The 24,652-nt window shown below is 32.1% G+C and overlaps 4 protein-coding genes across 4 annotated transcripts; 2 read left to right on the plus strand and 2 right to left on the minus strand.

The window, feature by feature from the left end:
• Positions 1 to 1,821: 1,821 nt before the first annotated feature.
• LOC111010220 (dirigent protein 10-like) lies at positions 1,822 to 2,757 on the minus strand. Its single transcript, XM_022283572.2, has one exon. The coding sequence runs from the start codon at positions 2,740 to 2,742 to the stop codon at positions 2,002 to 2,004; it is 741 nt and encodes a 246-aa protein (XP_022139264.1). The 5' UTR covers positions 2,743 to 2,757; the 3' UTR covers positions 1,822 to 2,001.
• A 1,205-nt stretch (positions 2,758 to 3,962) lies between these two features.
• SAP130B (Cleavage and polyadenylation specificity factor (CPSF) A subunit protein) lies at positions 3,963 to 9,169 on the plus strand. The gene is made up of 4 exons (XM_022283307.2): positions 3,963 to 7,182; positions 7,670 to 8,161; positions 8,481 to 8,635; positions 8,737 to 9,169. Exons 1-3 carry the CDS (start codon positions 4,174 to 4,176, stop codon positions 8,616 to 8,618), a joined length of 3,639 nt encoding a protein of 1,212 aa, XP_022138999.1. The 5' UTR covers positions 3,963 to 4,173; the 3' UTR covers positions 8,619 to 8,635; positions 8,737 to 9,169.
• A 915-nt stretch (positions 9,170 to 10,084) lies between these two features.
• LOC111010007 (caffeoylshikimate esterase) lies at positions 10,085 to 14,426 on the minus strand. Its single transcript, XM_022283265.2, has 8 exons — positions 14,130 to 14,426; positions 14,013 to 14,045; positions 13,817 to 13,943; positions 13,568 to 13,714; positions 13,080 to 13,210; positions 11,769 to 11,906; positions 10,713 to 10,811; positions 10,085 to 10,590 (listed from the first exon to the last, which is right to left on the minus strand). Exons 1-8 carry the CDS (start codon positions 14,130 to 14,132, stop codon positions 10,291 to 10,293), a joined length of 978 nt encoding a protein of 325 aa, XP_022138957.1. The 5' UTR covers positions 14,133 to 14,426; the 3' UTR covers positions 10,085 to 10,290.
• Positions 14,427 to 20,987: 6,561 nt separating this feature from the next.
• On the plus strand, positions 20,988 to 22,781 carry LOC111010277 (large ribosomal subunit protein uL29y). Its single transcript, XM_022283645.2, has 4 exons — positions 20,988 to 21,124; positions 21,270 to 21,405; positions 21,504 to 21,660; positions 22,512 to 22,781. The coding sequence occupies exons 1-4, from the start codon at positions 21,121 to 21,123 to the stop codon at positions 22,584 to 22,586; spliced, it is 372 nt and encodes a 123-aa protein (XP_022139337.1). The 5' UTR covers positions 20,988 to 21,120; the 3' UTR covers positions 22,587 to 22,781.
• Positions 22,782 to 24,652: the final 1,871 nt, after the last annotated feature.

Below are 24,652 nucleotides of genomic sequence, written 5' to 3' on the forward strand. Positions count from 1 at the left end.
TTTATATACATTTGATCCTATTTTATGTGTTTCCTTATTCTTTTATCAAAAGACTGGTGGTTTGGTGATCTTATTGGTTACGTTCGAAACTAAATTATTTAAATTCAATGAGTTTTTTAGTTCATCTGAACATTGGAGATTAGGATTTAGTAAGTAACCTTCTTTAAAAGATATATACAAAATTTGATTGGCTTCTGGGTTTGAATTGTAATACTCTAAAAGGAAGCAAATGAGTTTTAAATCCAATAAAAGAGTTTTAAGTCAATTTCAACAAAACTTATAAATTGGACGTTATATTAGTAAATAAACTTTTAAAAATAGATTTTATAACCGATAGAATCAGAGTCTGCCACGTTGCAGTCTAGACTCATGGTGAAGAAGAGAAGGGCTAAGTAAAGGCTGCCTATGATTGATCTTGGTTAAAGCCCGACACCACACCTTTCCAAGGATGTCAAGAGTATAAAATTCGTTGACTGTTAGGTAGGACAAAGCGATGATATATGATAGGTAGTGGTTCTCATCTCTATGAGTCAGTGCAAGGAATGTAATTTATACAAAATCTTACTATAAACTTAATTTAAGCACTAAACCAAAACTTTATATATGGTGCCAAATACCATGTCAGTATAAGATTTTTATTTGTAATTCATCATACCTTAGTTAAATTAGGTGTCCACCTCAGATCAATAGGCGACTTGTCACTTCCATCGTCCATAATCGAACTGATCTTATGTTTGAATTATCACATTTCGTTTGGATCGTAATGTTTTAGAAAAATGCGAGTGAAGATTAAAATTGATATTTTAGAGCCATGTATATATTAAAATTTCTGCTAAATTGTATTTCTTTAGCCATATATTTTATGTCTTGCTGTAGTTTTGTGCCTAGTTCCCTATATTTAGTTAGATCTTATCAATTAGTTTCTATCATTAGTCAATGGTTTTTTTTTCTTTTATTGAATTCGATAAGGAGGGGTAGATTTAAATCTTCAACTTTTAGAAAAGAGTAATTAATACATTAATTAATTAAGCGATACTATGGTTGACATTAGTGAATAATCTTTAGTTTTTAGAAGATATTTTGACTCAACTTTTTAAAGCCTATACTAAATATATATATCATCCATATATCAATTGTCGTGATGTATTATTAAATACCCATATTTTAAATCTTACAACTTATTCAATAGGATGTCCCTTGAGGATGGTGCAGTAGTATGAGGTCGGGGTGATTTCTCACCTTCCAAGTTAGAACGGGTCCGAGTCCTTGCTTTACCTAGGAAAGAGCTCCAATTATCCCTTCAATCATAGCAAAAACAACTCATTCAGCAGGAAAGTTACTAGCATCCTACCTTTTTTTTTTGAAACATATAATGCTTCGAGCTTGCAAGTTTTTGTATGATCAAGCCAGCTGCAACACACATCCTCTCAAAAGTTCACAAGCCATATAGATCTATAGTCATTTCATAGGCATAAAGGTGCGAAAGTGTATACAACTTAACGAAAAATACTTGACTTGTTAACAGAATCTTGTCCTTACCACTATTAATTAATGTTTAACAATTAAGAGAGAAAAATTAAAAAATATAGATTTTTTTTTAAATCCTTGAGTTGTCAATTTTTCTCAAGGGTGGTAAGCCAAATTCCTCCTCACTGCTACAGAGTCAATATTTTTCTAGCTTAACAATATGAATGGACGTGTTTCCCTTGCCAGTTAATAAAATATTGGTAGAAATCTATCGTTATATTTGGCAACATAGCCAATATAGCATGTTTATTATATGGTTACATCACCCTTTGCTCTTAATTAAAACAAATGAATTATACTCAAATACAATACCCACACGTCTAATTTCATAGTCAACTTTAAGGTTGTGAACATATTACAAAAACATGATCAAATTGCTTAGTTCAAATTCATAATATTAGTTTAATTTTTTAAATATACTATCGTTCAAAATTATCAAAATATATCCCAATACAAACTTTGGGATAGGCATCTTTATTTGCTCAAATAAACATCAAACTCTATGAACTTGTTGTAATTGACTCCAAGCTTTGCCCTAACTAATTTCTTCAAAGTTGCATAGCCGTTAGCACCAAGGTACTTGCCAATGCCACCAATTATAGCAACGTGAGACTCCTTCACATGATCACCCCTATAAACTCCAAACAACCTCAGCCCATCTTTTGCCTCGCCCTTACCAAAATACACTGTCATAGCCATCATATGTCCACCACTATCTTCGCCATTTTCTACATAAAACCCTTCAATTCTCCCTACGACAACTTGTAATTTATGCCTTGAAGTCTCGAACAGCTCCTCGTTAATCTCTCTCACCGCTCCATACTCCAGCTCTTGGAGTGTTGCTCTGACTGGAAACGATATCCCAATTGTCGATAGATCGAGCGTCTGACCAGACAAATTGGTAACAGGCGATGTTGTCGTCGTGGCGTAGGTTTCGGGTATGGGGATTCCCCCGTTGGGAGGGAAAAGACCTAAGGGTTTTGAAAATGGCAATTCACTGGTGGCCTTGGTGGTTGGTGATTTGGATGAAGGGTGAAGAGTTGTTACATTGAGCACATCTCTCATTAGAAATGAAAGCTTGCGACGGTTACGGTGGCGATTTCGAGTCGGGTTTTCGAAGGTTCGAGCGGAGGAGGAGAGGTTGATGATGGTGGTGAAGATCAAGAGAACGTAGATTGTGAGGTTGAGCAAAGAATGAAAATGGAGGTTGGCCATTTTTCTCAAAGGGGAGAGGATGCATATATGAGAGTTTTCTCATTTGCTAGTTTGATTCTTTTATAGAAAAAGCTAACAGGCAAATGGGTTTGTTGGTGATGGATTGGTTTGAGAGTGGATTGATTAATGGAAGTGATTAAATAAATATTGTTAATGGATTTAGTGTACCATTCATAATATTCCTAAAATAAATAGATCACGAGTAAAAAATAATCAGTTTGTTTTTTTTTAATTATCACTAAAATCTAAAAATCAAAGTAAAAAAAAAACTAAAATCTAAAAATCTAAGTGGATGATATATTTAATAAATTATACCTAATTCTTAACACATATTGGAAAAAATATGTCATTAATTTGGTGTTATATTATTTTTCAATTTTGATCCTATTGTTAACTTTCAGCTTTTATCTCTGAGTGATAAAAAAATTTGACTCCTACCAATGTTGCTTATACAGATTAAAGGAGTAATAATGCAGCATGAATTGTCAATTTCAGTGTAGCTCAACTAGATACCTATTTTTTGTCAAAAGATCGAAAATTTGAATCCTCACTCTCAGGTTCGATTAAAAAAAATCTAAAATTCTAACCTTATTATTTGAATGGTAACAATTCTAAAATTAAATTATAAATAAAAATTGAAATTTTGACAAAAAAGAAACACAACTTTTTTTTTTCCTTCAACCCAAGATTAACAATACTGGTGGTTACGGGTCATCATCAACAAAAATTTGATAACTTTTAAAAATATGTATTTTTCCTATATTTCTCTCTTATATTTGTTATAAATTTAATGGTGGTTAGTGTTGTAGTATTCATTTTGATTTGGTGATAAATTAAGAATCTACACTTCTTTTTAACTCTCATAAAATTTTCGACCCTAGTGAGAGATCCACACGACTGATTATTAGCTTAGTGGTAGAGCAGAATAGTTAGAAATAGATAGAAAATGAAATATTTTGAACCGAACCGAACCGATTTCGGGTTTTCCCTCACTATTCGAAAACCGAATCGAACCGGATACTTTCACCCATAACTTTTCATCTAAGATCTAGAAATTGAAACTGGAGAATCGCCACGTCACAGCTAAACCCGTGGGCCCCTCTGTTATCCTGTGCATCACGCATTCTTAAGCTCGGATCGTTTGTTCAGAATCTCAGCCGTTAGATTTGAACGAAGTCGTCAATTGGGCAACATCTTTGCCGCGCTCATCGTCTGCTTTAATCCCAGCTAGGGTTTATACCGCACTCGAATTATCGCAACTTTGACGCATTTTCAGGGGTTTACAACAAGTCCGGGAAAACCCCATCTCTTCACCTTCGTCTTCGTGACGAAGTTCTTCTGAAACCTTTCAGAACCTCCATTTCTCTCCACATTTTTCCCGGGGAAGTAGAGTTCAGCCACTCACAGTTTGTGCTATCTTGTGTTCGAGCTATGTACCTTTACAGCCTCACTTTGCAACGAGCTACCGGGATTGTCTCTGCTATAAATGGAAATTTCTCCGGTGGGAAGACGCAGGAGATAGTCGTGGCCAGAGGGAAGGTCCTGGATCTTATTCGTCCCGATGATAGTGGTAAGATCCAAACTCTTCTTTCGGTTGAAATCTTTGGTGCGATTCGGTCTTTAGCTCAATTCAGGCTTACTGGGTCTCAGAAAGATTATATCGTTGTTGGGTCCGATTCGGGTCGGATTGTTATTCTCGAGTATAATAAGGATAAAAATGTGTTTGACAAGATACACCAGGAGACTTTTGGGAAGTCTGGTTGTCGCCGGATAGTTCCGGGCCAGTATTTGGCTATTGATCCCAAAGGAAGGGCTGTTATGATTGGGGCTTGTGAGAAGCAGAAGCTTGTTTACGTGTTGAACAGGGACACGGCAGCGAGGCTAACTATTTCGTCGCCGCTTGAGGCTCACAAATCACATACGATTGTCTATTCAATTTGTGGAGTTGATTGTGGATTTGACAATCCTATATTTGCTGCAATTGAGTTGGATTACTCGGAGGCAGATCAGGATTCTACTGGGTTGGCGGCAACCGAGGCCCAGAAGAATTTGACCTTTTATGAACTTGATCTTGGTCTCAATCATGTCTCTAGGAAGTGGTCGGAACCTGTTGATAATGGTGCTAATATGCTTGTTACTGTTCCGGGGGGTGGGGATGGCCCCAGTGGAGTGTTGGTTTGTGCTGAAAACTTTGTCATTTATAAGAATCAGGGGCATCCGGATGTGAGAGCTGTGATTCCTAGGCGTGTGGATTTACCTGCTGAACGTGGTGTGCTTATAGTTTCAGCAGCTATGCATAAGCAAAAGACGATGTTTTTCTTTCTTTTACAGACAGAATATGGAGATATTTTTAAGGTTACTTTGGAACATAACAATGACAGCGTCAAAGAACTGAAGATCAAGTATTTTGATACAATTCCAGTTACATCTTCAATGTGTGTATTGAAATCAGGATTTCTATTTGCTGCTTCAGAATTTGGAAATCACTCACTATACCAGTTCCAAGCTATAGGGGAAGATGCTGACGTTGAGTCTTCCTCGGCTACTCTGATGGAAACTGAAGAAGGTTTTCAGCCCGTCTTTTTCCAGCCTAGGAGGCTTAAGAACCTTGTTAGGATTGATCAAGTTGAGAGCTTAATGCCTATAATGGACATGAAAGTCATAAATCTTTTTGAGGAAGAAACACCACAGATATTTACTCTCTGTGGGCGTGGTCCTCGATCATCTCTGCGAATATTGAGACCTGGTTTGGCCATCAGTGAAATGGCTGTGTCAGAACTTCCTGGTGTTCCTAGTGCTGTTTGGACTGTGAAAAAGAACATCAATGATGAGTTTGACGCATACATTGTTGTGTCATTTGCCAATGCAACGCTTGTTCTTTCTATTGGTGAGACAGTTGAAGAAGTTAGTGATAGTGGGTTTCTTGACACTACACCTTCCCTTTCTGTTTCTTTGATAGGTGATGATTCACTTATGCAAGTCCATCCAAATGGCATTAGGCATATTAGGGAAGATGGGCGTATTAATGAGTGGAGAACTCCTGGTAAAAGGACCATTGTTAAGGTTGGTTCTAATAGGCTTCAAGTGGTGATTGCCTTGAGTGGGGGAGAACTTATTTATTTCGAGGTGGACATGACTGGTCAGCTAATGGAGGTGGAGAAGCATGAAATGTCTGGAGATGTGGCTTGCTTGGACATTGCCCCAGTACCTGAAGGGAGACAACGTTCCCGTTTCCTAGCAGTTGGTTCTTATGACAACACTATACGAATTCTATCATTGGATCCTGATGACTGTATGCAGATTTTAAGTGTGCAGAGTGTTTCTTCAGCTCCAGAATCTCTCCTATTTCTTGAAGTTCTGGCATCAGTAGGTGGGGAGGATGGTGCAGATCATCCTGCTAGCCTTTTCCTAAATGCTGCATTGCACTCTGGGGTTTTGTTCAGAACAGTAGTGGATATGGTGACAGGTCAACTTTCTGATTCTCGATCCCGGTTCTTAGGATTAAGAGCACCCAAACTATTTTCTGTAATTTTGAGGGGGAGGCGTGCAATTCTTTGCCTCTCAAGTAGACCTTGGCTTGGTTATATTCATCAAGGGCATTTTCTATTGACACCACTATCATATGAAACTCTTGAATATGCAAGCTCATTTTCATCGGATCAGTGTGCGGAAGGTGTTGTTGCTGTAGCTGGAAATTTCTTGAGGGTTTTTACCATTGAGAGATTGGGAGAAACATTAAATGAAACAGTTATTCCACTTAGGTACACTCCAAGGAAGTTTGTGCTTCAACCTAGGAGAAAACTACTGGTTGTTATCGAGAGTGATCAAGGAGCATTCACAGCAGAAGAGCGAGAAGCCGCTAGAAAGGAGTGCTTTGAGGCTGCAGGGGCTGGGGAAAATGGCGCAATGGAGCAAATGGAGAATGGTGGAGATGATGAGGATAAGGATGATCCTTTATCTGATGAGCATTACGGTTACCCGAAGTCAGAGGCTGAAAAATGGGTTTCTTGCATCCGAGTTCTTGACCCTAGGTCAGCCACTACAACTTGTCTGCTGGAGCTTCAGGACAATGAAGCTGCATTCAGTGTTTGCACTGTGAATTTCCACGACAAGGAATATGGAACCCTTTTAGCTGTTGGTACTGCTAAGGGGCTGCAGTTTTTCCCCAAAAGGAGTTTAATTGCTGGATATATTCATATTTATCGTTTTCTAGAGGACGGAAAATCCCTTGAGCTTTTGCACAAGACACAAGTTGAAGGTGTTCCTCTCGCTTTAGCTCAGTTCCAGGGGAGATTACTTGCGGGAATAGGATCTGTTCTCAGACTGTATGATTTGGGTAAAAGAAGATTGCTTCGAAAATGTGAAAATAAGTTGTTCCCGAATACAATTGTGTCTATTCAGACATATCGTGATCGGATTTATGTTGGTGACATTCAGGAGGTATGCCACCATATTACTATATTAATATTTGCTTCAATTTTCTAACTGCTGTGATAAGATCCCTTCCTTATTAGCCTTTTCCGGCACAATACAGTATAGCAAAGGTGTTAAAAAAATTTTATTTTCATTTAAAAACTGGATCATTTAAACCACCACCAAAAACATATCAACCTTCTCAGATTTGTTCCATGTATGATGTGTCCTGTGCTGTTGTGGACTACATTAATTTCATCATTCTGGTCAGACAAATTGTTAACTGTAAAACCTTATCCAATACTATCTTTAATGGTAATGATTTAGTATTTGATCGAGAAATTTTTTATTTTTTGTCATACCTATTATTGATTTGTTTCATCGCTGAAATTGTATTTCTTGTAAGAAAAACTGCAATACTCAGGAAAGCTTATGACCTGCATTTAAGATTTTGTTTATTTTGTGTCAAGTTTGTGCTAACTCAACACTGTCTTTTTCTCATTTGCTTTTGCAGTCATTCCATTATTGCAAGTATAGACGGGATGAGAATCAACTATACATATTTGCTGATGATTCTGTTCCTAGATGGCTTACAGCATCATATCATGTAGATTTTGACACAATGGCAGGTGCTGACAAGTTTGGAAATATCTATTTTGTGCGGCTACCACAAGATGTCTCAGATGAGATTGAAGAAGATCCAACAGGTGGAAAGATAAAATGGGAGCAGGGGAAGCTTAATGGGGCTCCTAACAAAGTTGAGGAGATCATACAGTTTCATATCGGTGATGTGGTCACATCATTGCAAAAGGCATCCTTGATTCCAGGAGGTGGAGAATGCATTTTGTACGGTACAGTGATGGGAAGCTTGGGAGCATTGCATGCTTTCACCTCCCGTGATGATGTTGATTTCTTTTCTCACTTGGAGATGCACATGAGACAGGAACATCCACCTTTGTGTGGAAGAGATCATATGGGTTATAGATCAGCTTATTTTCCTGTTAAGGTAAATTCGTTGCTGCTCCTCATTATTGTTTGTTTTATTTCGTGTTTATCGATCTTTTGAGATGTGCCTTTGATGGATTCCTGAATGATTCGACTGTTCTTCTGCTCTTAATGAAATTTAATGTCCTCTTTTCCCTTACATGTTATATATGTTGAAACCGAAATTTCTGCAGTCACTTAATCTTGGGCTGCAGTGCCATCACTCAACTGCTGCTTATTTTCCTTACATTAATGTCTAATCATACGTGCCATTCAAAAGTCAATATTGTTCATTTGAGAACTTAACTAATTTTCTTCCAAATCTTGATGGATCTTTCCAGGATGTGATTGATGGGGATCTGTGTGAGCAGTTCCCGACCCTTCCCCTAGATATGCAGAGAAAGATTGCAGACGAATTGGATCGAACTCCCGGTGAGATACTGAAGAAACTTGAAGAAGTACGAAATAAGATTATTTGAGGGACTAATTGCCAAAGGTGATGAGTTTTTCCTTGGCGTTTTGAAAACTAATTCCCTCATGTTTCAGTGGTGGAAATTTGTGTTAATTCAACGGTTGCTCTTGTTGTCTACTCTGCAGATCAGAGTTGCAGCAGCTAGCTTTAGATGGGGTTTTAATGGCTTTGAAGCTGACATTAGTGAAGTGACTAAACTACCCTTGTACTTGCCACTCTTTGAGGGGCAGATGATGGAAATGACCGTCTTGATTTGAGAAATTGGAGGTTTGACAGAGTGGAACGGATACTGGTATTTGAGATATGTTCTTCAGTGTACTTAATCAAGGAAGTGGGCGTTTTTTTGGTTATTTTTTTTTTCATTTCAACAGAAAACAGACACTTTGATTAAGATCAAGCAAGTGGGGTTCTTGCAAAATGTAGAATGTAATGCCTTAGAATGTAGTTGTTTATAAATTTAGCTTTAATTGTAATTGATGTTGTTGAGTTGATGTTACACTTGCCCTTCCTTTCTCTAGGGTTCTGCCTGAAAATGTGAAATCCTTTGAAATTTGAGTATTCCATGAGCATGAGTAGTGCTTAACTTGCTTCATGATGGAGAACCTCTTTTTTTTTTTTTTAATAAAGAATAATATTTAAGTGTTGAGTTCATTTGTAACTAATTGTGTGGGAGATTTTAGTTCATTATTAAGGATTTTAGGTCTTTATTGGAGAATGGGGTACTAGTGGTTTGGTGTTCGAGCCAATTGGCAGATGACGATGACTTCACATGTTAGATTAGTGTTAGTCGTCTATCCCAAAATCAAATGGGAATGGGATAATTGGGGTTTTATACTGGAGATTTTTTCTTATTATTTCTTTCTACCGAGGTTGGTCACTATAGTTGACGATGGCGGTCAGTGAGAGATACTATAGACCATCTTTCAAGTTTATTGTTTTGCTGATTAATTTTTTATTTTATGTAGTAGAAATTTACGTGTACATATATTAACGTAATATCAATTTAATATTATGTCTATTTTAGTGATATTTTGTTAATGTTTTTTACATTTTGTCAATTTTTTTTATAATATCTAATTCATGACCATAGATGATTCAATATTCCAAGAATTTAAAATCCAAATATTAACGTAATATCAATTTAATATTATGTCTATTTTAGTGATATTTTGTTAATGTTTTTTACATTTTGTCAATTTTTTTTATAATATCTAATTCATGACCATAGATGATTCAATATTCCAAGAATTTAAAATCCAAAAATTTGATGGATCAGAGAGAAAAATTGATAATGTAATTTATAAAAATTAACTTGTAAACAATTATTCTAATTGGTTGGGTAAAACTTTAACTAATTTTTTTAAAAAAGTTATCAAATGAATGTTTTTATTTAGTATTGATCAACTAAACCCACTAAATTATTGAAGTTAAATTATAATTTTAAATTTTTAATGTTACTTGGACCTCTCTATATATGCATAATTAAATGAATTTTCGTGTGGGGTGGGTCTTTAAAATGCCTCCAAACCAATCCGTATACACCCCTATTTACAAGTACAATAAATAATATCATAATTTTATTTTACAATAAACCAAAGGAAAAAAACATAATATAACTAAAAAAGGCAATGAAAAAGGATGTAATTAATTAACAAGAGAATATATATATATGTTTTTAATTAATCTGAACTTTCTTGCTGTTGTTTGGCTTCCAATAAACCATCATTTTCCCTCTTAATCTCATGTTCCGACCTAGAATCACCATTGGCAACACTCCTCTCCTCCAACCAGCTGGTGATGTCTGCAAAAACAATGTCGATGTTCTCCGGCGTCTCACCGTACAACAAACCGTGCCACATTCCCGGGTACATCTTCAACGTCTTGTCGTCGCTCGACGCTTCGTCGTAGAGTTGTTTGCTAACCAATTTATCCGTGACTCGGTCGTCTTCGCCGTGGAGAACGAGGAACGGTAGACAAACCTAAAAACAGACACAAACACAATGAGCAATAGCAAAAAAGAAAAACCAGACAACAAATGAAACAGCAGACACAACAAATATATATATATATATATATATATATATATATATATATATATTACCTCTTTGAGATTACGTTCAAGTTCTGAACTTGTCCGCAAGAGTTCATAGCCAGTTTTCAACCGAGGCCGGCCTTTGTAGCAGTATGAATTTTCCCTAATCTGCCAACAACATATCACAAAAATTTTAATCTCTTTTTTATTTTCAATTGAAAATATTTTGTATCTTGTTTTGTATGTTTGTTCCATCAACTTAGTTTTTTTTTCTCTAAAATATGATTATGTTGAGTTTAAGTAAAATGTAATACAAAAAGTCAACAACAAAGAAAAAAAACTTTATGCAGATTTTAAATTTTCATTGCCATCGAGGTGAGAGGTTAATCAATATTTTTATAATATAGAAAAAGAAAATTTACAAGATATATTTATATCAATAAAATATCATTAATATAGACATGATATTAACATTAATAACGTTTAACTTGTTTAAAAGAGTAAAATGTTTATTTGATAATTTAAAATTTATTAAAAAGATTTTATTTGTATAATTTTTTAAGAAATAGTCACGGACATCTGCCTTTTAATCATTTAATTTAAGTGAAATGAAATACAAAAAGTCAACAAAACAAAGACGAAAAAAGCTTTAAAATTTTAGCACAAAATTAGAATTTTGACCTGATTTTGATGACACCTTTGATTTTATTCTTTTCAGACGGTATTATTATTCAGCATTATATTCAAATAGAAACACAATTCTTGCTTTTGATGAGAGAATTACATTACAAATTTTAGGCCAAGAAGATAAATTTTAAAACATATACTTTTTTAGGCCTCAAATGATTTGATAAATCTAATTTTTTTTATTGTTTTTTTTAGTATTTATTACCCAAAGGAACATTTTTAGAACCATTTAAACAAAATGAAAAATGAAATGAATTTTATCCCTAAAACGACAGCAAGGACCTTGGATCTTGTGATATCATCTATACTATGAGGTCTTCGATTCAAGTTCAAGCAACGAGCATTGGTTATAGGAATCCACATCTAAGCCACACGGCATCCATTCCGGAAAATTAAAAAGAAAAAGAAAAGGGAAGAGGATTTTGGATTGAATAATACCTGTTTTCTAACCTCAGGGACTTTGAAGGCAATATCAATAATGTCTTCTGTTGGAATAAGTTTCCAAGTAGGGATTAGTTTGCTAAGCTTTGTCAACATACTTATCATCATTGGATTTGGCCTCATGTCTTTAGCAATCTGTCAGCACCCACAAAATCAGATACTATTTAATGTTAAATGTTTATGCTTACTTTCAACTTGGTCCTCGTAACTTTTAAATTTTCATTTTTCAATTTGGTCCCTATTAGTCTGGTTAAATCTCTCTTACCTTACACTCTCACTCTCATTAAAGTCAATTTTTTAAATTGAAAAATTTTAAAATTATAAGGACTAAATTACAAAATTACAAATTATAGGGACTAAATGGTAATTTAACTTAAATTTAGTAATATTAACTTTAAAATAACACAGCTCTTCGAGATTCGAACCCATGGAAAAGTTTACGCTGGGTTGGATCTAAAACTGCTTTTTTTCTAATTTAATATATAAAGATTTTGAGTTGGTCAATTAAAATAAGCTTATTTATAATTTTATTTTTTTAAAAATATATTTCAGTGCAATAATTCAACAGGCCCTCGCATCACGCATGCACATCACATCATATATTATTTAATTGCTCCATTTGCTTAATTATTTCAAGGTTTAACAAGTCATCAATTCTATAGTTTTCTGTCAACATATAACTTATAGTTAACTTAAAATAACAATATATTTTTTTTTTAATGGAGGGGAAGTTCAAATCCCACCCCTATATTTGTTGAATTAAAAAAATATATTACAAAATTAAACCTACCATTCATAATGGAAAATACAAATACAAAATACACACATCAATAAATGCTAAAATGTAAAATTTTAAAAAGTTGGATTGCTTTAAAATCTATGTTTGAGACAGAGGAAAAGGGAAAAACATACCGGATTGATAAACCATTTTCAAAACATGACTCTTTTTGGTTTTCAAATCAGATACGTTTGATAATCATTTTTATTTCTCTTGGTTCGTTTTCAAAACATGATTCATTTATTAATCACGTATCGAAACTTGTTTGGTAATCATTTATCTCTTTTCTAAAATAGGCTTCATTTGGTAACAACTATTTGGTAAACACATTTGGTAACATGTTTAGAAGTTTTGAAAACATACAACTTCTTTTGTTTCTTATTTCCTTATTTTTAATTTTTTCTAAAATATAGACAAAACTACCAAATATATTCTTCTGTTTTTTCTCCTATCTTTTTATTGAAAAAAAAAAAGAAAAATTCATAATAAGAAATATAAAAAAAAAAAAAGGAAAACTGACCCAGAATTACCTTACACATAGGTGCAACCAAGATGGCACCATCCCAATAATCAGGCTGTTTTCTATGTATCAACAGAGCCACTGCTCCTCCCATTGACTCTCCCAACAAATACCTCTTCTTCTTTCCATTCTCCTTCTTTTCTGCTCAATCAACCAATTATATAATTCCCAACCAAAAAAAAAGTCAATAATGGAAGATCAACTTGCTTTTTTATACCAACAAAATAAGCCAATCAAACTAGAATTATAAACTAGACAATATCATAATGGAAAGTAATGTGTTCGAAATCCCATGACTCTCCCGTCCATTAATACTCATTTTTACCTGTTGGGTATTGTGCAAATTTTCAAACTGACGAGGGGCTTGAAAATCACAATTCTCAAATCCACAGAAATGGAACAAGAGAACAGATGAGGAATGGGGTTTCTTGGATTGGAGATTCTACAAAATGGGTATAAAATAACTAGAAATTTAGAGAGAGGAGAGAAATTGCTGACCAGTTATGGAAGTGAAAAAAGTGGAGCAATCTTCCACCACATTATCAAAGCTTGAAACAAAGCCTTGCAGGCCAGATGACTTCCCATGCCCTTCATAATCCATTCCATAGATTCCATAGCCCTCCTTTGCCAGTCTCCTTGCAGTACCTATTATATTCCCAAACAACAAAAACAAAATCATTTTAAATCTCCAAAATAAAGAGAGAAAAAAAGTTAATTAATGAGAAATATTGAAGAAAATTAACAAACTGTTCATGGTGATGCTACATTCCATGGCGTAGCCATGGCAGATAAAAATCAGAGCTTTAGGTTCTTCCTTCACCGGAATCCAACTGCACGTGAACAGCTTCAACCCACGTGCGCTTTCCACGAATTCCTGCAAAAATTTTCTCCTTCGTTTCATTTTCTCGGGAAAATAATGTTAGATCAAACAACAAAATCTTACCTCTTCGTATTTCACATTCTCCTCCTCGATTGCCTGCAAACACACAGATCATAAGAATTAAAGACAGAAAAAGAAAAACCCAATATCTGAAATTGTCGATAACAGAGAGAAAATCACCATGAGAATAAGATCTGAGATGCAAACAAACGAGAGGGGATTTCTTCAGATTCTGATTGGTTTGTGGGAAAATTTAGAAAGAAAAAAAAACCCAGAAACAGAGTTGAGCAGATGAATGGAGGAGGGGATTTAATGAGAGGTTATATATACTAGGAAAAGAGGGAGAAGGAAGATTAATGCATGGGATTTTGTGGGGTAATTAAATAAATAGGATTCTATTTTATGAATAATAATTGCGAAAAGGAATGGGAATGGGAATAGGAATAGGAATGGGATAAGGATAGAATTCGATTTGGGAAGAGGTTTAATTTTGAATTTTTTGAACTTCTAAAACTATTTATAGACTTTACTTGAGGATCAATCCTAATTTAACCCTAAAATTCCTTTTTCTTTTTCATAATTTATCTAGTTTGTTTTTTATTTCAATTTTTAAAATTTGATTTCTTCTTTAATACAATACGTGGGGCCCAGAATATTTGCATTTTGAATTTTTATTTGACTGTCAATGTCTAAAATTATTGTCTAATTTATCTCAAATTAAAATAGTTCAAAACAAGGTTTTAAATGTGTGAATCTTTGACAATTTTTTTTTTTGAAAATTTTACAAAATAAAACATTCTAAAATTTATTTAAATTAAAAAATAAGCATTTTACCTTCTTAAATAAATTTAAACTTATTGTTATTAATATTATGGATATATTAATGATATTTTGTTGATGTTTTCTAATACATAGTCGATTTTTTTGTGATATAATGAACATTAGAAATATCGATGGAAATGTTGACACGTTGATTGGAAATTTAATACTCTAGTTCGAAAGAAAAAGAAGGATCTATATCTTTATAATTGTAAGATGAGGATGATAATAAATAATAATTTCTATTTTTAAAGATAATAATAATAAATAATGATGTCATATCATTTTCTTCCCTGACTGAAAAATGATGTTGATGAGACTCAATTAAAAATTTAATGTAACTTCGATTGGAAAAAAAATGATGGTTTCAAAATCTAGAAATTAAAATAAGAGAGAAACAAAAACTTAGGTACTATGATTGATGGCATTTTTAGATTTCGTATACTGTTTTTATTACATGAAAATTAAGTTTCCTTATTAATTGTTAACATAAAATTTCAACAAAAATATAAAAAAACAAAATTTCGATAAAATATGTCACAAAGATTTCAGCGATTTGAATTTCTATGTATTTGAAAATCTTAATTATTTAAAATTTAAACTTGATCTCGTCAATAATTTGATGCCCGACTTACATATTAAGTTATTATCTTTCCTTTTTATATTTTATTTTACTAAATTGTTCATCAGATATGCTACCAAATCAAATTCAAATGTCATAATTGGATAAGATTCCAAAATCCTATTTTAGAAATTCATTAGTTTTCACAAAGAAATTTAAAATAAAAGACAGAAAGAAAAAAAAAATAAAAATAACGTGTTGCCGTGTTCTAATTTCTAAAGTCGTTATTTGATTTTATATATCAAAAAAGGTTGTTATTTGATTTTACCATTTCAGATGATCTTACGTATTCTTCATTATTATATTAAATTTAAAAAAAAATTAAAAATCATGTCGTAATTATTTTATTTTATTTATTTGTATGGATATGATACTATTTGCATTCAAAGTTATGTCATTAATAGTCTTGTTCATTTTCTCAAAAAATAAATAAAAATAATATAGTCTTCTTCATATTATTTTTATGGTCATTTTGTCCAAAAAAAAGGGGGAAAAAAAGACATGATAATTTTGTATCCAATATGGATATGAAAACTAGAGATTCTTTTTTTTTTAATTAATATTAATGTATCCAATTTCATATAATTAGTTTGTTATTATATGAATGTATGTGAAATTTATAGATTCATTTTAAAAAATAAAATTGAAATAGTTTGATGAGTATATTATTAATTGATTGATTAAAAGTAGAATACATTGCATTTAATAATTTTCTTTAAAATATTGAATAATTTTTATTTTTTCTTCACTTTTAGCAACAAATATTTAATTAAATACAAGTTTCCTGAGGCATATTAATTAAAAGACTAAAGTACCCAACATAAATTATTTAAAAACTTAAAAGCTTGTAGTCTATTTGTAAAAAAATAAATTTTCAATACATAAATACATATTTTATAAAATGATTTTTACAAATAGTTTCCAGAAAATAAAACTGAAAACTGAAAACAGAAATAGTATGTTGTTATTTTCACATGGGTTTCAATTAATTGTTCATTTATGATTATTGATTAATTTTAATTATTTTTTATAAACAACTTTTTAAGTATAATTTAATTTATATGTGTTGTATCTTTTAATTAATACTTAAAAGAAAGAAAAAAAAACACACAATAATAACAAACATATACTTTGCCCATTAGTGAAAAGGAAATAATTTGGAGAGAAGCTTAATTAATGCTTGAAAACTAGAATATTGAAAATTGATTGTTAGGTGTCAAATTGATTGATTGCCTAAATGTGACGTTAATAGATACTCTTGTCCTATCATGTGGTTTGGTTTGTTTGGTTGTATCCACGAATATTCATTTTTAGTTGGTTGGTTATTTGTGATCATCTGTTGATCTCCAATATCGTGTCCGTTCTTTGATGTTTGTATAATCTAATTTTATATGTGTACTCTGTTTTTGATGAGATTGAGACTCGAGACCACCTATTTGAATATATGTTTAACAAAATCATTTAGGATGTATCAATAGGTTCCTCACATCGTATTTGTCTATGGTGTATAGAGCTAGAGTGGATATGTATATCGTATGTATTAGCAAAGATCAGTCACCTAGATATAGAGTTAGGAAGCAGTCTTGCTTCTATATCTCGTATTTGGAGAGAATGTAATTCTAGAACTTATGGTAGTGCTTTTGATCTTCATTTCGATTAATTCTCATTACAATTGCGGGTAAGTAAATTCGACCTTATTCTTTTAATCCCGGCCCAATTTTCCATTTTGAAAAATCGAGATCAAATTGTAACATGTAATCAAATTAAGAATTAAAATATTGATGAAGTTGAAAATTTAAAGTACAAAATTGACTCACCTATTTGAGGTAAGAGTTTCTTATTTTCCTTTAAAATTATGTATATCTTTACGAAGAGTTGGAGAGGATTGGATTGGGATAGATAATTTTATCACTAATAATCTCGACTTCTTAACTTGAAATTTTTAGTCTCGTATGGAATGGACAAATCACAACCTCTAAGGACTCGACCACAAGACATTGTCGTTGTCTATCGGTAATCTTGTTGTAGATTTAAATCCTCTCTTCATACACGTACTATACCTTATCATTCTTACTGTTTGATTCTTCTTCTATATATAATGTTAAAATGATAGCAGCAGGATCCTAATTTGATTTTTCTTAAACCAAAACTTTAGAATTGGTCATGGGACATGATTTTTTAAAAATATGTAAATATCCATTCTAATAAAATTTAAGCTTAGGTAACAAATATAGTCTCGAGTTAACTTTATTGTACACAACCTAACTTCATGAACCAAACACATCTTCAAACATATATCTTAACAATAATGTTATTCTTTCTTCTGTCTCAAATGTTGTCCATTTGTCATTGTAAGGTTATGCTTCAAACCCTATATTCATTTTTTTTTTGGAAGATATTATGAAGGTTGGCCCTTAAGATGGGGAGTTTTTGTTTGTTTTGCATAAAAATAATTTGGTTTTTGTTTCTTTCTTTAGAATGAGATATGGCTAAGTCCCTTTCATGATGGATCAGCTTGGAAGAGAGGGACTATTCTATATTCTTCCATTGCCCAATAATTTTCCCTTTTTAGTGTATAATTTTACCTTCTCTCTTATCTACCTATATACATTATTGCATTAGCTATGAAAATGTAAATAATTCACTCTTTTTCTTCACCAATGCGCAATTATTAAACTAACCCTTTTAGTTATATTATCTCTAATATGGTAAATTGTTACTTAACTTGAGAATTAGGTTTCTATAAATTCAATCATTTAATTTATTCAACGAATGGTATGCTATTAATCCACTAGAAATCTTCGTGATTTTGCTTTTTGGTTTCACCTATAAAGTCTTGTACCAATAGAGACGATTATCCTTTAACTTAGTCAATATATGAGATTTTAGGTCACATTTCTAACATGAGTGGATTCAAACCTCAATTATATTTTAGTTGTTAACGTTGAATGATATTTTCAATTATATATACAAAATTTGTCTATATTTATCTCATATACTTCTCTCTTAAAGTGATTAATAAGTTGAGATTTAATCACCCATCAAACAATCAATTAGCAAAATATATTGGTTGAACTATGTTTTGGATTGGAATATAGCTCCAAATTTTGATGAAGATGATTAAATAATTGTTTATATTGTCGATCAGAATATAGTTTAGTGGATAAGACACATTTTACCATCTCAAAAGTCAATATTTCAATCTCCCAATTCTATTCTATAATTGTTGAAAAAATAAATATATATACATTATAAAATGGGGTGGTTATATATATTATTATATGTAGAAAACATACTCTTAATAATTGGTCTTGTATAATTAATTACCATCTGTCTTTAAAAGCAAACAAAATTTATTTGACCTTAAATTTACATTAATAATATATTAGATTATAACTAAACAAATTTTAATGTTTTAAAACTCATTTTGTTTAAGAAAAATATGATTGGCATTATTAGAGTTCATGATCTCTTTGATCATTATGTGAGTTTGATGCCTTTAAGAAAACCACCACAACATAAATAAATAAAATGGAAGCTTCATGTGGCTAGGCAATTGAAAAGGATTATTAATTTAATTTATTAACAATGATTTTAACACTTGAAGTTATGGATTACTTTCAGTTCAAGAAATATTCAATTTGTTGATTAAATAATCAAAAGAGATAATATAACATTTAAAAAGAACAAGAAGAATACCCTAAAAAAGTCAAATCTTTTAATTATATAAAGATTGTAAGTTGGATCAAATAATTAAAGGAGATATTAAATCCTTTTACCTTAATGTTTTTTCTATCTCAAATCTTATGTTTAAATTATATTATATAAATTTATAAATTACACGCAAGTTACCATTATTATTTTTCTAATTTATCGAGTTAAAATATTGACTAGAACATAGATCCATTGGTTAAGATATTATTAAAAAAATTTATAGTCTAAGATTTAAATTCTTAAATATATTCTCAAAAAATAAATTTCTAAATAGAATTTTAAAATGGCATAAAGTAAAGAAAATTTTTTGAAATTTTAAAAAATTAGTATTATCCCATTTAAACTCTTGAAATGTAATATAAAACAAACTATAAAAATTTAAAATCCATGCTATATTTGAAAACATCTTCTGATCCTGTGTCTGTTGAAGAATGAGCCTACGAGTTTTAGATGTCTTTTCTCCTGTAACTCATGACTTCTTAGTCAGAGATAGGTGCCTTAACCATTTGAGCTATGTTCGGTTTGACATACCTAATTAACTCAGTTAATATACGTAAATGAATTATAAATATAACCTATATTTTTAAATGCATATAATATCACTATTTTATGTAATATAAAAGAATCAAAGCACTAATTATTATGATAGGTAAATACCAAATTCGTATCATAGGATTAGTAAAATCAGTGAATCAAAATATTCATTTCATACGTGGCATTCTCGAGATAGCATAAATTGAAAAAGGATGAATCAATAATTATTTAAATTATTATCAAACTTTGATATTGCATTGAGATTATGGGCAAAGAGAATATAGTTATAAAAAAGTTCAAATTATACCTATAAAAAATTTTCAATTATATTGTTATTTTAGTTTCTATATTTTGACTTTGGCTCATATTGATCAATGGCACCTTAGAAAATATTTATATGGGACAATATACCTTTATTTTGTTTATTTTAATCATTATACTTTTAGAATGTTCATTTTGGTCATCGTACTCTAAAAAAAGTGACAACATTTAGAACATTTAAAGCAATGTTTTTTTTACTACTAAATACAAGAGGGTTCGAACCTGGATCTTGCGTATCAACACCCAAGTCTCTCACCACTGCACCAACATCCGAGGGTAACATTTAAAGCAATGTTGAAATGGACGAAAAATACCGAAACTTTAATTTACATAAACATTGGAGAGAACATCAATATTAAGAAAATTTTCAGACCCCTAAGAAAAATAAAGAAAAATACCAGACAGTTGATACCCTACATAAATTGTGGAAATTTATGAAATCTTTTATTTTATGGTTCAGTGTTTCAGTCATTGTTTAAAAATTTGTAATCTAAATCTTTTACGATTTTATATTTTAATTTTTTAATCTAATCGTTTACGATTTTATATTTTATAATTATGTTATTTCCGTTAATAGATGTTAAATGCGTTTTATAATAATCATGATACTTAGTAGGTTAGACATAAATTTGAAACATAAATGAAGTCACCTAAAAGGTAGAAGATGGAAATTTCTACTTAATTCTAATATTTTTTATGAGAAATTAAAATTTTCCCTCACGTAATGGTATAATTCATCATCTAAATTTATACAAACTCGCCGAGTATCCTGATAGGTAAGTTTATCATCTACTATATTTAAAATCCAATGATGAAAACGTATGGTTGTGAAATAATAAAACACAAAGATACTAAATAATAAAAAAAAATCTTAATATGAGTGAATAATATATATATTTAGCTTAAGATTAATTATTAATACGAACTAAACAACAGTGGGCCAAACAGTGAAAGCCCAACCCATTCTCATACTGGGCCAAGCGGTACAGGCCCAATCGGCATCGAGAAAAAGCCCACCCAATTGAAAGGAATGAAATTACGGGCGTCTTAAATAGGTTCGATTCGAACTTCTCCTTCAGTTTCTTGAACCTAGGGTTTTGCAAGTTGCAGACCTCCGCCGAATCCCCAACAGAGCAGCCGGCTTCTCCTCACCAGATTCTAATGGGTAATCTTACGAATTAGTGGATATGGAAGCTTTTTCTTAAGAATTTCTTTGTTGCTGATGAACATTTATCGATCGGGATTGATTTGTTTCTCCTTTCTCTGCGTTTTTGTTTCTTGCTTTCCTGGATGTTTTCGATTGAGAGCAGCGAGAATTAAGGTTCACGAGCTTAGACAGAAGTCGAAGGCAGATCTTTTGGGCCAGCTTAAGGACCTTAAGGCGGAGCTTGCTCTTCTACGTGTTGCTAAGGTCACCGGTGGTGCTCCCAACAAGCTCTCCAAAATGTGCGATATTCAATCTTTCTCTTGATTTTTGTGTTTTGGGGGGGTTTTTTTTTGTGATGTTTTTTTCTTGGCGTTTGTTTGGGTGTTCTTGACTGCAGTAAGGTGGTGAGGTTGTCAATCGCTCAGGTGTTGACAGTGATTTCTCAGAAACAGAAGGCCGCGCTTAGGGAAGCTTACAAGAAGAAGAAGCTTTTGCCTCTTGATTTGCGCCCCAAGAAGACCAGGGCCATTCGTAGAAGACTCACCAAGCACCAAGTAAGCGCTTTCTTCCTTCGAAGTATTTTCGTATCTCTGTGCTTAAATTTCTGCTAAATATTTGGTTCCTCGTCGAATGAATGGTGCAGTATGCTGTATAAGTTTGAATTTGATTTCTTAGATTAATGGTCGAGGATTATGTTGTGTAGTGTGATTTTATTTTGAATGTTGTTTTTCCAATGGAGCTTCGTGTTTGGTATGGTATGTGAAAATTGATTTACCACCTTGGCCATTATTAAATTTACGCTGCGCTTCTTACTCTGTGTTTGACATCGCTTTTAATTGCTTATTGGTTTTGCTAGTGTTTGGTTTAAATTTTAAATAGTGCTTATTAATCAATTAAAATTAAAAGCATTTTATAATCTTCTTGATACTTTGCTGTACTAGTTACAGGAATTTTAAAAACAAGTAAATATACTTCTAGATGAAACATTGAATTAGTTTATCAAACAACTTTTTTAGAATGATTCTGAATTCACCCTTAGTCTAGCAATTTTAAAAAGAGTTTGTTTCTCAGAGATATTGAACACAATGGTGCCGGAAGGATCCTTTATTAACCTGAATAATGCTCAAGTATTCAGAGCCTGTAACTATTTTCAACGTCTTCGTTTTTATTATTGAGACAACCCTCAGTTTTATGCTTTATGTAGAATGCTGAATGTATACAATTTCGAGGTTCTTTATCACTCAACTTTTTGGGCATTGAACATTTGATGTTTAGAATACTAATTTTCTTGTCTTGTATGTCATGTTAAAGCTATTGCTATCCAGCCTTAAAATAATGAGTAAGTAAAGTGTTGACTGTCTTTCTTCATCTTTCTAATTCCATGTTATTGTATTGTGTTTTACAGGCATCTCTAAAGACCGAGCGACAGAAGAAGAAAGAGATGTACTACCCATTGAGGAAGTATGCCATTAAGGTGTAGGCATAGGGTGAATTGATCGATCATCGTTGGTATCATGCATCTTTTACTCATGTTGGCTTTTGATTTATATCTATAACGTTATTTGGACTTGAGTACCCATTTTGAATCTTATTCTTAGATCTATGAACTTTCAAGTGCTTTCTTTTTCATGTAATACTTTAGTGTCCTGAGTTATAATGAAATGGTTTTGGTTAATGACTCTTTAAGCAACGAAATCTTTTGCCAATATGAATGTGGTCTGATTTTAGATCACCCCTTGCTGCCTCGCTCTCTCTGTGTTCATTTGTGTCAGAATGTTCTTCTCTTTGATAGATTCGAAAAGTCTAGAACTAAATCAAGGTTTCATTTCCTCTTTGCACTTGAAACATAAAAACTAGAATCTACCGAGCAAAATTAGCTTATTTTTGTCCTTTCTCCAACCTGAATGGTGGTGAGGCAGATTTGGGATGAGTTCATCCAGGCATGGGTGGGTAAGGGTGGAAGCAGAGGTGAGTTCATCCGGTGCGGATGCGGTTTGTGTCGAAGAATTGAATAATGTTTTGCATATCTAGGGGAGTTTATTTGGCCATGGTGTTGTGGTTCTTGAAAGAAGAAAGGAGAAAGGAAGGATGAAGAAGAAAGATGCTGAGTTTGGTTAGTTGATGGTTTAGTTTTTGTTTCAGTTGAAGGAGTGAAATGTGAAATGAAATCCAATTTTACTTCAGGAAGTCTATTAAAGAGGATGAATAGCTTTTTGTTATTAAATTTTGAACAAATTACTGCTTTGATCCCTGCCTCGAGTTTCGAAGGAGATTTTTATGGTGTGTTTGAGTGTGATTTGGGTATGTCAAAATCATTTTTGTTAGCGTCATAACCCCTCTTTTTTTTATTAATTATGTTCGGTAAATTAAAAAATTTATTTCAAGAAAGCTTAAAACCACCTTAAATTAATTTTTTAAATATCATTTGATTTTTTAAATATCATTCGAGGGTTATTTTGAAAAATTAATTATACTTAAATTATTTTTTTTTTTAAATCAATCTTATTATTACTCCTAAACACATTTTTTTTTATAATCGTAAATTTTTTCAGTCCATGAGATTTTGAAAAATGTTTTTAATATTTGATTGACGATTGTGTGGTTTGTTAGTTTGCTAAACTTAAGTTTAAGGACCAAAGTGTCTCTTTCGAGATTAAATATATGTATAGTGTATTTTGTTCTTAATTTTTTTTAGAAAGAAATCTTCATCCAACCACCCCATAAACTGTAAACCTAAAACCCAAAGAGGATTAAAATTATTTTTAATTAGGAAAAATACATTTTTGGTACCTAAGGTTTGAGGTAGGTATGTATTTGGTCCCTGAAGTTTCAAAGCGAACACTTTTGGTCAACTAACGGTCAAAGGACCATTTACAATTATTTTTCAAACTCTAAGGACAAAAAATGTCTATTTTGAAACATTGAGGACTAAATAGACACCTACATCAAACCTTCGTTTTGAAATTTCAGAGACCAAATAGACACTTACCTCAAAGATCAAAAAGTATATTTTCCCCTTTTAATTATTAACTTTACCATCAAGTATGTTACTGTTATTTTTTAGTATAGCAACAAATGATCAAGCTTTCTAGTAGAACATAAATACCTTAACTCGTTGCCTTACCTATTGACTTATGTTTAGATTAACCTGTTGCATTTTTAGCACGTGACATGAAATAAATTGAGTACATACTTTCTTTTTAGTTTTGACAAATGCAATAATGAGAATGTCATAAATATTACAGTTTCATGACTCTTACTCACTCCCCATAGATGAAGATGCCATCGTACTAGTAGCACCATACATTTGATTTATATATATATATATTATGGTGTGGCCACAATTAAATCTTTAGATGAGAGTGAGTTGGTCACAACAAAGACACAAAAAAAAAAAAAAGAAAAAAAAATTCTAAATTAAGTTTGGGCCACATTATTATCTTTTAGAACTCACTTATTTCTAAACTTTTGCCTTTTAGTGTCTACAATAAGTGTTCATTTTCTTTGTTGGTGCAACACTTTCTTTTCCTCACTTGCCCAATTTTA

The sequence above is a fragment of the Momordica charantia genome (assembly GCF_013281855.1).
Source record: "Momordica charantia cultivar OHB3-1 chromosome 9 unlocalized genomic scaffold, Mcharantia_2.0 BLBB01000009.1, whole genome shotgun sequence".
Lineage (NCBI taxonomy): Eukaryota > Viridiplantae > Streptophyta > Magnoliopsida > Cucurbitales > Cucurbitaceae > Momordica > Momordica charantia.

Excerpts from the sequence above, each read along its gene's own strand:
- LOC111010277 (XM_022283645.2), top strand. Across the intron at positions 21,406-21,503 it reads CCCAACAAGCTCTCCAAAAT|TAAGGTGGTGAGGTTGTCAA; the intron begins GTGCGATATTCA and ends TCTTGACTGCAG. Across the intron at positions 21,661-22,511 it reads GAAGACTCACCAAGCACCAA|GCATCTCTAAAGACCGAGCG; the intron begins GTAAGCGCTTTC and ends TGTGTTTTACAG.
- LOC111010007 (XM_022283265.2), bottom strand. Across the intron at positions 11,907-13,079 it reads TGGTTGCACCTATGTGTAAG|ATTGCTAAAGACATGAGGCC; the intron begins GTAATTCTGGGT and ends GGGTGCTGACAG. Across the intron at positions 10,591-10,712 it reads TTGAACGTAATCTCAAAGAG|GTTTGTCTACCGTTCCTCGT; the intron begins GTAATATATATA and ends GTCTGTTTTTAG.
- LOC111010220 (XM_022283572.2), bottom strand. The coding sequence starts at position 2,742 with ATGGCCAACCTCCATTTTCATTCTTTGCTCAACCTCACAATCTACGTT.
- SAP130B (XM_022283307.2), top strand. The coding sequence starts at position 4,174 with ATGTACCTTTACAGCCTCACTTTGCAACGAGCTACCGGGATTGTCTCT. Across the intron at positions 7,183-7,669 it reads ATGTTGGTGACATTCAGGAG|TCATTCCATTATTGCAAGTA; the intron begins GTATGCCACCAT and ends TTGCTTTTGCAG. Across the intron at positions 8,162-8,480 it reads CAGCTTATTTTCCTGTTAAG|GATGTGATTGATGGGGATCT; the intron begins GTAAATTCGTTG and ends GGATCTTTCCAG.